The sequence below is a fragment of the Penicillium lagena genome (assembly GCF_028827675.1).
Source record: "Penicillium lagena strain IBT 129212 chromosome Unknown utg000006l_segment0_segment0, whole genome shotgun sequence".
Lineage (NCBI taxonomy): Eukaryota > Fungi > Ascomycota > Eurotiomycetes > Eurotiales > Aspergillaceae > Penicillium > Penicillium lagena.
The window spans coordinates 3,121,012-3,133,925 of record NW_026623227.1 but is presented as its reverse complement, the minus strand read 5'-3'; the positions used below and the strand labels follow the sequence as shown (position 1 = coordinate 3,133,925).

At 54.7% G+C, this 12,914-nt stretch overlaps 8 protein-coding genes across 8 annotated transcripts; 4 read left to right on the top strand and 4 right to left on the bottom strand.

Moving 5' to 3' along the window:
• Nucleotides 1–417: 417 nt before the first annotated feature.
• On the bottom strand, nucleotides 418–1,698 carry N7510_009424 (uncharacterized protein; the record flags this gene model as incomplete). The annotated part of the gene is made up of 1 exon (XM_056981349.1): nucleotides 418–1,698. The coding sequence occupies one exon, from the start codon at nucleotides 1,696–1,698 to the stop codon at nucleotides 418–420; it is 1,281 nt and encodes a 426-aa protein (XP_056831558.1).
• A 119-nt stretch (nucleotides 1,699–1,817) lies between these two features.
• On the top strand, nucleotides 1,818–2,317 carry N7510_009423 (uncharacterized protein; the record flags this gene model as incomplete). Its single annotated transcript, XM_056981348.1, has 2 exons — nucleotides 1,818–2,118; nucleotides 2,169–2,317. 2 exons carry the CDS (start codon nucleotides 1,818–1,820, stop codon nucleotides 2,315–2,317), a joined length of 450 nt encoding a protein of 149 aa, XP_056831557.1.
• Nucleotides 2,318–2,719: 402 nt separating this feature from the next.
• N7510_009422 (EF-hand domain-containing protein) lies at nucleotides 2,720–3,487 on the bottom strand (the record flags this gene model as incomplete). Its single annotated transcript, XM_056981347.1, has 3 exons — nucleotides 2,720–3,195; nucleotides 3,255–3,381; nucleotides 3,437–3,487. 3 exons carry the CDS (start codon nucleotides 3,485–3,487, stop codon nucleotides 2,720–2,722), a joined length of 654 nt encoding a protein of 217 aa, XP_056831556.1.
• Nucleotides 3,488–3,988: 501 nt separating this feature from the next.
• Nucleotides 3,989–6,089, bottom strand: N7510_009421 (transmembrane 9 family protein; the record flags this gene model as incomplete). The annotated part of the gene is made up of 4 exons (XM_056981346.1): nucleotides 3,989–4,056; nucleotides 4,110–4,545; nucleotides 4,599–4,936; nucleotides 4,988–6,089. The coding sequence occupies 4 exons, from the start codon at nucleotides 6,087–6,089 to the stop codon at nucleotides 3,989–3,991; spliced, it is 1,944 nt and encodes a 647-aa protein (XP_056831555.1).
• A 334-nt stretch (nucleotides 6,090–6,423) lies between these two features.
• On the top strand, nucleotides 6,424–7,584 carry lcp5 (small subunit rRNA maturation protein LCP5; the record flags this gene model as incomplete). The annotated part of the gene is made up of 1 exon (XM_056981345.1): nucleotides 6,424–7,584. The coding sequence occupies one exon, from the start codon at nucleotides 6,424–6,426 to the stop codon at nucleotides 7,582–7,584; it is 1,161 nt and encodes a 386-aa protein (XP_056831554.1).
• Nucleotides 7,585–7,989: 405 nt separating this feature from the next.
• On the top strand, nucleotides 7,990–8,731 carry N7510_009419 (uncharacterized protein; the record flags this gene model as incomplete). Its single annotated transcript, XM_056981344.1, has 3 exons — nucleotides 7,990–8,002; nucleotides 8,052–8,264; nucleotides 8,322–8,731. The coding sequence occupies 3 exons, from the start codon at nucleotides 7,990–7,992 to the stop codon at nucleotides 8,729–8,731; spliced, it is 636 nt and encodes a 211-aa protein (XP_056831553.1).
• Nucleotides 8,732–8,882: 151 nt separating this feature from the next.
• Nucleotides 8,883–10,499, bottom strand: N7510_009418 (uncharacterized protein; the record flags this gene model as incomplete). The annotated part of the gene is made up of 2 exons (XM_056981343.1): nucleotides 8,883–10,160; nucleotides 10,212–10,499. 2 exons carry the CDS (start codon nucleotides 10,497–10,499, stop codon nucleotides 8,883–8,885), a joined length of 1,566 nt encoding a protein of 521 aa, XP_056831552.1.
• Nucleotides 10,500–10,829: 330 nt separating this feature from the next.
• Nucleotides 10,830–12,778, top strand: N7510_009417 (uncharacterized protein; the record flags this gene model as incomplete). Its single annotated transcript, XM_056981342.1, has 2 exons — nucleotides 10,830–11,182; nucleotides 11,275–12,778. Coding segments are annotated over 2 exons (1,857 nt in total), but the record flags the coding sequence as incomplete, so codon positions are not given.
• Between the last annotated feature and the right edge of the window lie 136 nt (nucleotides 12,779–12,914).

Genomic DNA, 12,914 nt, shown 5'->3' with positions numbered 1-12,914 from the left:
GTCACCCTGTTTTTCCTTTCCTTTCTCTTTCCTTTTCTTATTTTCACTTCCCGTACATTAGATCGCGTCCTGCGTTGCCAGAGACGGGAGATTCATGGATCTTCACTGATACCCGTGTACATCAAAACCTGGATAGAATGCAGATGCTGGGAGGCCCGTCTGCATCAGAGGAATAATGTGTTTTCCGATGTGATGTTGATACACTATATACGATATGACCCGTGGTGTCATCCATACATCATTCGGAGTAGTCTTCATGATATCATTAAGTCGTATGCCCAGTCGATAGTATGAGCAGAGATGTACACAGCACACACCCCACGCTTTGCAAAAAAAGAAGCACCAGAAATAATAAAACTGTCCACTGGAAGTATCTGCATCAGGAACTCCGCCGGAACCACAGACATGCAATGTCAGTCAAATACTTGTTTCTGTTTCTTTTCCTTCGTACTCCTCGTCCAATAGCGTCACTCGGACCCCATCCATGCCCATCGTCGTGGCGATGCGGTCCATCCAGTCGGAGGTGGGCGCCTCGCGTGTTTCGGGTGTGATTCGGGACTGAATTAACAGGCGGGGACGGCTCGGTGACCCGGGAGGTGTGAGTGGAGTGGACGGCTTGTCAAGGCTGCCGTGAGAATGGGAGCTTTCGGAGTCCTGCATTCGATCGGTAATGACACGGTTCTCTGCCTCCGCAGCAGCCCGCTGGGACGGATCCAGCAGGATGATGAGATAATTAAGCAACAACATACCAGAGCGAATGCCCCGGATGGACATGGAGGTGAATCCGTCGAAGAAGTGGTGTGGCATTGGCCCAATGAAGACTTCTGATTGCGATCCGTAGCCTGCGCGGAGGGCCGAGACGGACACACCGAACTCGGTGTGGATGCCACGCAGCGAGGCTCGCGTGGCGAGGATCTCGCGCAGCAACTCAGGGCGCTCGCGCTTCTGTACATTGGGGGCGGAGCTTGACAGGCCGCGCATTCGCTTCACGAAGCCCGGCACTTTAACCATCTCCCGAAAAGCGCGCTCCGTGATGTCGGTGTACACCGACGAATCGGGTTGCTTGGCATTATCGGCTGCGATCTCCTCATTAAGGGCCTGCCACTCGGGCTCCGCAAGGAAACACTCTTCCCCAGAAACCAATGCTGTTGTGACGAGGAGGTTGCGGCAGGCGATGTAACAGGCACGGCCGAAGCCATGCAGATGTGCCTGAGGCCCACGCAGCCGCATTAATGCCCGGATCCCCGTTACATGGTGTATCCAACCTTGGGCGTTGGTGCACGAGTGCATCTCGAAAAAGGTTAGAGCGATCGCAGCGGCTATAGCCTCGTCCGACTTGGCCGAGTCTATCTCACTGAGCAGTCCAGAGAGACCGCGGAGGGAGCGAATATATAGCTCGCGGCCAGCTTCCAATAATCGCGGGTCATTGTGCAGGCTACCGGTGTAGATGGTGGTCAAGCTGCGGATCGCCCAGTCAAAGGGGGAGTCAGAGCCGCCGTGTCGTGCGTCCACATACTCAACCCAGTTGATTGACACGCGCGTTTCGGTCACCTTGAAGTAACACGGGATGGCGGAAAGGACGAAGTTGATATACAGTTGTGTTTGCTGAGCGGAAGTGGCTTTGGCCGCTAGCGTGGGCGTCACATACTCATCTATCGACAAGGGCAGGGGCGAATAGCGTATATCGGTGCGGCCCATCCGAGAGACTTGTACGGCTTCCCGACTAGAGGGCGAGACGGGGGATTTTGAGGAGCCTGACGATACTGCTCGGGGGGATTGTGATCGATGTGGTAACACTACAGCCTGATGAGACTCGGATGTCTGTCGCGTGGTCCGACAGGGGACTCGATTCTCTGCGCACCGCGGACATGGAGATCGACCGTCACACTGCGAGCATCAGACTACTGTACGTCGTGGAGTTTAATGGACGGCAAGATGGGAAGGGCGTCCGGGGCAAAGGTTCAGGGACACCACCATCACTACCACCACCATCACCTCGCTCTCTCCACTTGGAGCCTCTGGTCGAGCTCCACCTGTCAAAACAGATGCTTTGGAGCCGGCGGACCCGGAGAACATGTCAGGGCAGATGGAGCCAGTGGGAGATTAGAGTGGCCAGCAGTGAGCGAGAGGCTTGGCGGGAGTAGGTGGGTTTCGGTATGTTAGGGAAGCGACCAACCTGGACATCCAATTGGGCACATCGCAGACAGCGGCGGGGCGCTGGGACCATACTGGTCTAAGGCATGAAGGGAGTACGAAGGTCGGCACCGGATGTACCGGCATTGGAATAAGGGGTGGGGGAGGGAGAGAGGGCAAGTAATGAACGGGGGGAATACGAGGGCGGGCTGGATAACTGGGCGTTATGAACGGGCCGACCATTGGCTGCGGTGGGCCAAGTCCCGAGGAGTTGGCGAGGATGGGCGAGTCATGCAGTTGTCGGAGCCATGATTATGGACAAAGAAGAAAAGAAAGGCCGATACATATATTTTTGGGGGATGGATAACGAGGGAGACGAAGATAAAGGGAAGAAGAAAGAAGGATTTGGCAGGTCACGGGACCCATGAGTATACACAAGAGACAATCATGCTCACTACTAATGCAACCACGAAACATCAGATACATATCTTCTCCCTCGCTCAAAACATCAAAAGAACGGGCAACCAATAATGCCTCATTGCGCCGCATTCGCCGACCTCAGCCCAGACACACACAGAGAGAGAGGTCATACCAGTCCGTCATAGAGCGACAGCGCACTCACGATCGTCTCGTCGCGCTTGCTGCCTTCCTTAAACTCCTCAATGTCCAGGCTGCCGTTCTCGTCCTTGTCCATCATGCGAAAGATCTTGCGTACCCGCTTCTCGGGCGTGTCCTCGTCCTCCGGCAGCTTCACCATCGACCCCACCATCTTGTAAATCGCCTCGACAATGGCCAGCATCTCGTCGTAGGTGATCTTGCCGTCGCCGTCGATGTCGTACAGCTGGAACGCCCAGTCCAGTTTGTCCTCCATCTTGCCGCGCGAGGTCACCGAAAGTGCGCAGATGAACTCTTTGAAATCGATCATTCCGCTATCGTCGGAGTCGAATACGCGGAATACGTAGTTGGCAAAGGAGGACGGATCGCCAAAGGGGAAGAATTGCCGGTAGATCTTTTGGAATTCCTCCTTGGTCAGGGTGCCTGAGGGACAGTCCTTGAGGAAACCTGTGCGCGGGGCAGGGTCAGCCATCGAAGCTTGCTGGCGATCAAATTGCATCGCATACCTTTATACCATTGCTGCAGCTCCTTCTTATCAAAGTGCGTGGATTTCTGCAACTCCTCGAGCTGAGTCGGGGACAACTTGGATTGTCTAGGATAGGACCTTCGGTCAGCACGGATTCGAGTCGGGTCCTGCGGGGAGGGGAAAGGTGCAGAGGGTGTATCGGACGATCCGGCGGCAACTTACGATTTGCCCATCGTCAAACAGCCGAACCAGTATGGGAGGCTCCAAGCTCATATACGTCGTAAAGCGCAGGTGGGATCGTCGGGGCGGGAGAGAGACCGCAAAATGGTGAGTGACGCGGGGTATCAACGGAGGGTGGCGCAGTCGGAGGTGAGGCCTGTGGTTGGCAGGAGAGGACAGCGTGGTTGATTGGATGGAGGGATGGGAGAGAACACAGAAACGAGAGAGCAATCCCGGATGCAAGGAGGTCAAAGAAGGAGTGAGGATGTGAAAGAGAGGGTTCCAGCACAGCCCGAGCTAAGGTGGTGGTCGGAGTGGCGAGTGAGAGAAAGTCCAGAACATTCGTGGGGAGCCCGAGGTGACCCGCTGGATGATTATGTATGATTTTTAACAGTTTCGTTTAAAACAATGCTGACTCTATATTTTGCACAATATAGTTAGGGAAAAGCCCATCGCCTACACACATACACTTTCTTTTTCAAGGAAAAAAAAGAAGAAATACAACACCGCTCATCGGGATCTCCGAGAACAGGCTAAATGCACCACGCAACCCATTTAGTCCACCTTGATCGATCCATAAATGCGGTGGATGAACGCCCAACTGGCGAAGACGCCGATGGATCCTACAGTCGGGTCCGTCAGCTGAGATGGCAGAAAAAGACAGGGGATAACATACCGGTCAGGATGAAAACGACGAATCCGATAAGCGCCGAGTAGCCCACGTAGAGCACAGTGCCTGTCAAGCCACCAAAGCTCACACGGGTCGCCCAGAAGATCAGCGCGTTGAGAAAGACATAACCACCGGTCATGCCTGCGCCGAAAAAAGCCCGCCAGTGCCACCGGTAGTTCTCCGCGCACAGCAGGAAGTATACCAACAGCACAGTCGTAGCCGCCGAGGTGATGATCATCAGCCCGTAGCAGAGGAACAAGAATCCAAACATGTAGTAAATCTTGTTGGTCCAGAGCGAGGTCATGATGAAGTACAGCTCTACAAAGATCGCGCCGAAAGGCAGGATGCCGGTCAGCAGGATGGATGGAATCGTGCGAAGGCTGCCGGACATCGGTGGCACCTGGCGGGGGATCTGGTTGGTCTTGGTCGGACCCTCGATGGCCTGCAAATGAGTGAGAATATGTATCATAGAGAGTGGGAGCAGTGGACACATACAGCCTGCCGGAATCCAAGCCAACTTCCAGCCACACTTAGGGGCACGCTGATCACAAACCAGATCAGCACCAGGGCTAGCATCGTGCCAAACGGCACGGCGCCGCTGGAGCCTTTGGCCCAGACGAAGAGGTTGAACAAGAAGAAAGTGCAGAAGATGAATCCGGGAATCAGAAGGGGCGTCATGACGATGTTCCGTTTCCAGGCTTCGCCGCCAAAGGCCTTGTAGACCCGTGCTGACGTGTATCCACTGATGCCGCCGAAAACGGCAGAGATCAAGAGAATTGCGGTGGCCAGAAAGCCACGGTTGGCGGGCGACAGAAGTCCGAGGAGTGCAAATACTAGACGGTGGGTATGAGTATGCATGGTGCCATTCAGTCAGGTCAACTTACCAACAGTGACACCGGTCATCATGAACAGCTGAGCGCCGTTACCCAGCAGGACACTGAGTAACAGCGGTGACTTGGGGCAACGGAAGACATCGCCGTGAACCAGCTTCCAGCCCGAGTCCTCCTGGATCCCGTCCTCCACGGCAGCCGAGGTGCCGTCAAGGTCCTCCAGGCTGATCATGTCCAGTCGATTGTAGCGAGCGATATCCTTCTTGAGCGCCCGGACTAGGATCATGCCGACCATGCCGACCAGGAACACCACAAAGACAGCCGAATTGATCAGGGAGAACCAGTGAATCTTCGGGTCATAGACATGCAGGTACTTGTCCCAACGGGTGGCCCACGCCGTCGGCGATTCCTTCCAGGAGACGCTGTACGTCCACGTCAATGGCGTGTCTGCTTCTTCATTCAAAGCCACGATGGCGCCAGGGGTGCCACAATCTGCGGTCCCATCTTCCAGGACCCGTGAGTCCGCACGAGACTCCGGATACACTAGCACTCCAACGACACGGTACTGATTCTGACCGCGGTATCCCACGCGATGGTAGTCAATCTCGATGTTGAAATGATTGTTCAACACGGTTTGTCCACTGTCATCGAGGTCGCCCAACGAAAAGCCGGGGTTGTAGAACTTGGTTTGTGTGACACCGTCGTAGTGCAGCTGCGCGGCCGGCAGCCCATCCACCAGCCAGTTGATGTTGTAGCCTTGGGCAATGCGGCGATTGGTAAACTTGGCGCTACGCGCGTCGAATTTCACTTCCCCACAAATGGCTTTACACGTCTCGTTTTGGGCCATGTGGAGGTCGAACGGAGAGGTTTGAATGCGGTCGCCGAACAGAATACTCCCCAGGGACTCCCTGACATCCTTGGGACCACCTTCTGGTTGACAGAATTGAAGCTGTGGGTGGTAGTAGTCATATGCAAACACGGAATGTAGCTGGTCGTCGCGCGACAAGCCCGGGGTTAAATGGTTGACAAAGAGCGGGACGGTTTGGCCCTCATTGTACGAGGTGGGTGCAACTCCGGGGAGGTAGAAGGCCGAGGAGAGAGAAGGAAGTGCCAGAAGTACTGACGGGAAGAGGGTCGCCCGATCGGTGAACCGCATCGTGGATGTCTCTGCACCGAGCTCTCGTCAGTAACCATCGTTTGTTTTCGCACGGTACTATATAGCAAAGAGAGACGCATTCGAGGTGGGGAGCAGTGATCATACAGTCAGAAATTGTCACCATAGAAGAGCCAATCCACGGCGTTCATCCGTCCAGAACAGAGACTAAACAAGGCGCAGCGAGGTTTGGATGAGGCTGAGGATGAAAGGACAGTTTGAAACCGGGCCCATGACGAGGCCGGGCACGTGATATGTAGTCACGTGGTGATAAGGATCTGTCTAAAAATTTCCCCGAAAGAAAAAAACACTTTGATTCTGCTAGAACTCGTTCAGCATGACAGCTTCAGCTCCGACGCCTGCGCGCGTCCAGAATCTTTCGAAACTACTCGAAGATCTCACATCTTGCCTCTCCAGCACCGTTTCATCTCTGCCCAAGTCCAGCAAGGATGCGCCGTCCGATGTCTCGATCGAACCACCACCAGACGGTATCTCACTACTTGATGCGAAGAGCGAAATTCTCCTCTCCTATCTTCACAATTTGGTATTCTTGATCATCTTTCAGCTACGCCAAGCTTCCAAAGATGACGCACCGGCGGATTCGACCGATTCGCTGCGGGACGACATCGTGAAGAGACTGGTCGAGCTCCGCGTTTTCCTCGATCGTGGCGTGCGTCCACTCGAGGGACGATTGAAGTATCAGGTAGACAAAGTGGTCAAGGCCGCAGAGGATGCGGAGCGGTCCGAGCGCGGGACTCAGAAGAGCAAGGGCAAGAAAGCACGCAAATCCGCAGGGTCGGACAGTGACGAAGCCTCCGGGTCTGGCGAGGAAGATGCCAGTGGCAGCGACGACAGCGAAGACGAGGATAATGAAGACGACATTGACGAGATGGCACATCGGCCCAATATCGCTGCATTCTCCAAGGTACAGGTGGCAGAGCAGCAGAAAGCCCTGCCCGCCAAGGGTGCCAAACAACCCAGCGATGGCATCTACCGCCCACCGAAGATCATGCCCACAGCTCTCCCTACGACTGAGCGCCGAGAACAACGCGAGGAACGTCGGTCGCGTCGGTCCAACGTCATTGATGAGTTTGTCACCGCCGAGATGTCTTCCGCGCCTATGGCGGAGCCCAGCATCGGCAGCACGATTATTGCTGGTGGCCGACAGACCAAATCCAAGAAGGACCGTGAGCACGAAGCTGAGCGAGCCGCATATGAAGAAACCAACTTTGTGCGCTTACCCAAGGAGACCAAGAAACAGCTGGCCAAACGCCAGGGTGGGAGACGCGATGCGACCTTTGGTGGCGACGAGTGGAAGGGCCTCACCGAGGGTGCCGATCGCATCGAACGCCTCACGCGGCGAGCCAAAGGCAGCGGGGCCGCGTTGGACAAGAGTCGCAAGCGGAAGGGCGTCGAAGACGGACCACGAAACGACGGGGCGAGTATGGGCCAGATGTTCGACAAGCGGCGCAAAAAGATCGAGGGGTGGAAGCGATAGAATCATGTACAACGGCGTTTATGGGCATAACCCTGCAAAGATTTGTATTTGCTTTTTTAAACCATGGATAATTCCCGCGTGTTGGGCTCTGGTGCCTGAGCAGCTTCGTCTCGGCAAGCCGAACCGGCTTTCGGCTTGCCTCCAGCCGCTGTGCATCAACAAGGTAGAAACGCGTTTGCCAGCAACCCCATGGATGATAAAATCTACACCGGTTTCACAAGAGGCCTCCCTCGATTTTTCCGCTTGCCTCTCTAGGCAGGAACTAGACATCTCCTCCGACTTACCCAAATCAAGGACGGTAGTCAGTCACATGTGAATACAGTGCATGATGTCATCCGCCGATTCGTGAATCTCGTTCTTGCTCAGCGCTGCGTCTTCCATCTTCGCGATCCCACCGGTTTCAGCATGGAGGCTCCAGGTCCGTCTGCATTTCTATCCCATCAACCAACGCTGACTGGATCCAACAGCGACCGAAATCTCGACGGTGATCCGTCTGCTCACCCAATCGCCGCCGTCGCTACAAGAGAAAACGATCAATCGCTTCTTCACACGCAATGCTTCCTTTGTGCATCCGTTCTGTCGAGTGCCCAGCTTTGAGGGGAGTCGGTGGTTTGTAGGGAAGATTTTCCAGTGGTACAAGATCTTGTCGCCCCGTATTGAGATCGAGGTGCACTCTATTGGTGAGTCGTAATTGGGAAGATCTTATCGAGATATCCAGTCAGCCTGACCCCATCCAGCATTTGACGAGGACCACCTCAAACTCTATGTGAATATGTCCCAAATATTCTCAATCTGGATCGTTCCCTTCCACGTCTCGCCGGTGACGCTCACCACCGTTTTGGACCTGACCACCGATGCGACTCACAGTGATGCTCCGACGAACGGCAACCACACGCTATACTATATCAAGAAGCAGGAGGATCTGTACCAGACCTCGGAGTTTGTCAAGTTCGTTGTGCCGCATGTCGGCCACTGGCTCGTCCTCGCCTGGCATCTGATCGCCACGCTCTTCTGCATTCTGGGTGTCGGTCTTCTGTGGCCTATGCTGTGGCTGGAGGAGAATGGGTATCTACCGGGACGCATTGCGAAGGGGGGGAATGTAGCGTATGACATCCAAAACAAGGTGTCGGAGATTAAGGACCAATGATACATACTTTACCTGCGGAACGATACAAATGCTTGATGTTCATTCATGGCCCAATGCGATGACGAATCGCCATCAATGTCTATTTTTGATTACATGCGTAATTACATTGCCTGAGAGCTACCAAAGTATCATCGTCATGGGCATCTGATCCTTATTGCGACTTGTGTTGCTTGCGCAATTCGTCGCGGATGTGGTTCTCTTGCTCCACGACCATCAATGGCAAGGCACGGCCGATGCCAAAGAACACAAACAGAGCCCACTTCCACCGGAACGGATTGAAGATCAGGACGAAGATGTACCAGTAAATCAGCTCGGCATAAGTGAAAAAGTCAAAAGCGTTGGTTGGCGCCAGTCGTTTCATGAATCGCGTGAAATCAATCCAGGTCTTCATCCAGTCTTCTGTGGGGCGAGTCAGAGGGTCGGTTAAAAACATGATCAGGAACCGTGTGTAAATGCCAATGTGCATATTGCCTACGGTGCCGATAGCACTGACAAACGTGCTGTTGTTGGCACAGATGTCCGGGTACTTGGGTGGAAAGACCTGGAGGTACCAGCTGGGTGGGCCGTATGGCTCTTCAAATACCTCGTCTGGCAAAAAGGTAAGCGACGGACGCTTGAAACCGGTTGCCATGACAATCAGGTCTCCAGGAACCAGGCGCTCTTGACCGGGGCCACCCTTGGGAACTCCCTTGGACCGATGGTTGAAGAGGATGCCGTCTTTCTCGACAGAGACAATATCGCCCCGCAGCCAGTGAGCCTTTCCTTCACGGATCTGATCGAACAGCTCCGAGTTGGCCATGGGCGTTTCGGTAAAAATGCCATCGTCCGATGGAGCAATGTCTTGGAGGTCACGGTAGAAGAACTTGCGCAGTAGCCACTCGGGAATCCACGAGAGTGAAATCTCTTGGCCGAAAATGTTCAATGCCAGTAACGACTGCACCAGAACGTTCCGCGGAATGATCCACTTCTCAGATCGGGCGAGCACGTCAATCTCCGCAGCGCGGGACTTGACGGCAAACTCGAGGGCTTCGATGGCACTGGCACCGCCACCGACAATCAACACTTTCTTTCCCGTGGCATCTTTGCCGTCGAGATTGGACGAGTGGCAGATCTGGCCCTTGAACTTCTCCTGGTCGGGCAGCGGGGGCATTTTAGGGTCTCCGCACACGCCAACGGCGGCGACAATGCCATCAAACAGACCGTACCGGCCTTCGTCGTCATTGATGATCCACTGGCCGTTCTTGGTCTTCTTCACGGAGGTGATACGGGTGTCGAATACGGTACGTCGTTCTAAATCATAGCGTTTCCAGAGCTGGATGATCTGTTCCTGGATCTGCTTCTGACTGGGATAGGCGGTATCGTAGTGCACTGACGGGTGGAAGCGATACATCAGGCTATGCACCTGCAATGCAGACGTGGAATTGACCCTCTAGATAGACTTGTGAGAACATTGGCCTCGACTTTTATTTGTAAAACTTACACTCCAAATACCTCCCAGGCCACGGTCTTTAGATCGGGCCTCGAAGATCTGCACATCCAGGCCATGGCCGACACAATGGGCCGCGGACGAGACGCCAGTCAGCCCCGCGCCAATGACAGCGACCCTCTTCCGGGAGACATTCGAATGGTCGCCAGAGGGGGGTGGAGGAACTGGAGAGAAGATGTGGGTGAGGACGGCCTGGAGGATCAAATAGAGCCAGGTGAAGATCTGGAGAAAGGGGTGCCGAATGGCAGCGAGGATCCCAGAGTGGGAGGCGGCGGCTGGCATGATGCGTGATGGATGAGGTGGTGCGAAGCTGCCATTTTGATCAATTTATAGTATTATCTGTCGTTGTCAGTGACGTGATGGGAGTGGAGTTGGTGTGTGGCCGAGATGATGTCATGTCTCTGATCTCGGCGTGCCGTGGAAGTTCCCTGTTGAGGTGGGAAACAAACGGAATAAACGGTGTTTGTTGCCTCAGGTACCCGGCCGATATTGGGCGGTGGGTGATTCTGCCACGCAGAGAGCCTATCCCATCCCACGCCCAACTGTTGACCCATTCATTCACTCCTCCGGTCACTCCTGAATAAACACCCTCTTTTCATCTCACCTCCAGCCCCGGGCCTGGATCGCCTCGCCATGGCGACTCCGGTGCTGGACCAATTTCTCGGCAGCGTCGCCGAGCTGGTCCAGAACCGCGATGGCGTCAAGCTGCAGGACTTCCTCCAAATCGAACCGCCGCTCTCCGACATCTACATGCGCATGATTGACGAATTACGCCAGCACTACGCCTCAAGTCCCCAGAAGGATGCCGAGCTGCTCCGCCGATGTGAGAGCCTGGTGCCACGCTCCAAAGGCAGCTCGTCATGGACGGCCTTCCCGACCTTCCTCAAGCTCTACCTTATCTTCCTGCGCGATGTCAATGTGGATAACCTGCTCGACACATACAATCTCCTAAAAGGACTGCTGAAGTAAGCCCCACTCTGCCTGATCCTGGCTCATGGAGCCCTCCTGTTGCACTGAATGGGGTTGCATCCGATCGCTGACACTGCTACGATTGCAGCCAGTGCGTTTTAGCTCTCGGAGACAGTCAAATGGGCGTTATCGTGTTGCATACCGTTCTCTACCTGTCCAAAGTGCTGGCGAAGTTAGCCATGGGGTTAGACCGCCGACCTGACTTGATTGCGAACATCTTGCGGATGGAGGGCCAGGCAGACCGGGAAGAGAATTCTGAAAAGGTGACTTTGGTGGAACAATCAGCCAATGTGGTGCGCGAGGCCTTTATCAAATGCCTCACTGACCGCACAGGCACCCCGGGACCGCAGGGGAAGCCTGAGGGGAAACGCGTGGGCATCTACCTCATGGCCAATCTGTGTCTGAAACTCCTTTTCCAATGCGGCAAGCTCCGCAACGCCGAGCAGATGTTCGCCAGTATCAGCGCTCAATCACCTCCTTTGACCTACTTCCCGGCTTCGCAGCGTGTGACTTACCTCTACTACCTGGGTCGTTACCTCTTCTCCAACAACCTCTTCTTTCCTGCGCAGATTGCTCTGCAGGCTGCCTACGACCAGTGTCACCACCAGGCGATCAGCCAACGACATCTCATTTTGACCTATCTGATCCCATGTAATATCATCTTGGGTCGCTTTCCATCTCAGACACTCTTGCAAAGATCCGAGGCGCAAGGTCTAAGTGAGCGATTCGGGCCGTTGTGCCAATTGATTGCCCGTGGGGACTACATTGCCTTCCGGGAACACCTCTCTGTTAAATCACCGGCTGCCGAATGGTTTGCACGCAAAGGAATCTTGCTTGCCCTTCGGAATCGTTGCGAGATTCTGGTGTGGCGTTCATTTACTCGCAAAGTTTTCATCCTGGGTGGTTTTCACGGGGATCCGCAGGCGCAGGCGCAGCGTGGGCCTCCGCCATTTCTGTACCTCGAAAAACTCGTCGTCGCGACTGAGTGGCTTCAGTCGCAGCACGGCCGGTCATCGAACGGTACCTCGAGGGCTCACAAGTCGTACGGATCACAGGTTATCTCTACACCAATAGACCCGGATTATGATGGGCTCACCGATTCGAACGGGATAACTACAGACTCTGAGTTGCTCGAAAAGTACGGCGATTTTCTGGCGCCGGATGGGCTCTTCGACGACAGAGGCCAATGGCAGGAGAATATTCCCGGTCAGTTGGTGGACGGTGACCCAGACCCAGATTATGAAGGATACCAACTGGACCCGTACTGGGAGTACGATGCCGCGGACCAATCGTCTCTGCTCATGCAGGAAATTGAGTCGATTCTGGCCTCCCTCCTGACACAAGGGCTGATGCGCGGATATTTGACCCACCGCAAGCCACGTTTTGCTATCCCCGGTGCTCGCTTACGGGGTGCGCTGCCCACAGGGTTTCCCAACGTGTGGCAGACGATATCGGCGCGCGAGAGCGAAGATTCCAGCGTACCTGGGTGGGTCCAGCCACCGGCTCCCACGGCATTTGGCGCCCCAGCAGCACTGGCTGGGGGTAGTCGGGTGGTCAATCTCAAGGGGGCACGTCCTGTGGGGGTTCAATAAAATATGGAGAGCAAATGTGTTTTTTACCCCAGCTTATTGTTGAGATTTCTTGATACCTCTTTGCATAATGAACGGAGTTGGATTTGGGCTTCATCGGCATTCTTCTACATGTATGGGTATATATTTTCGCGGCCAG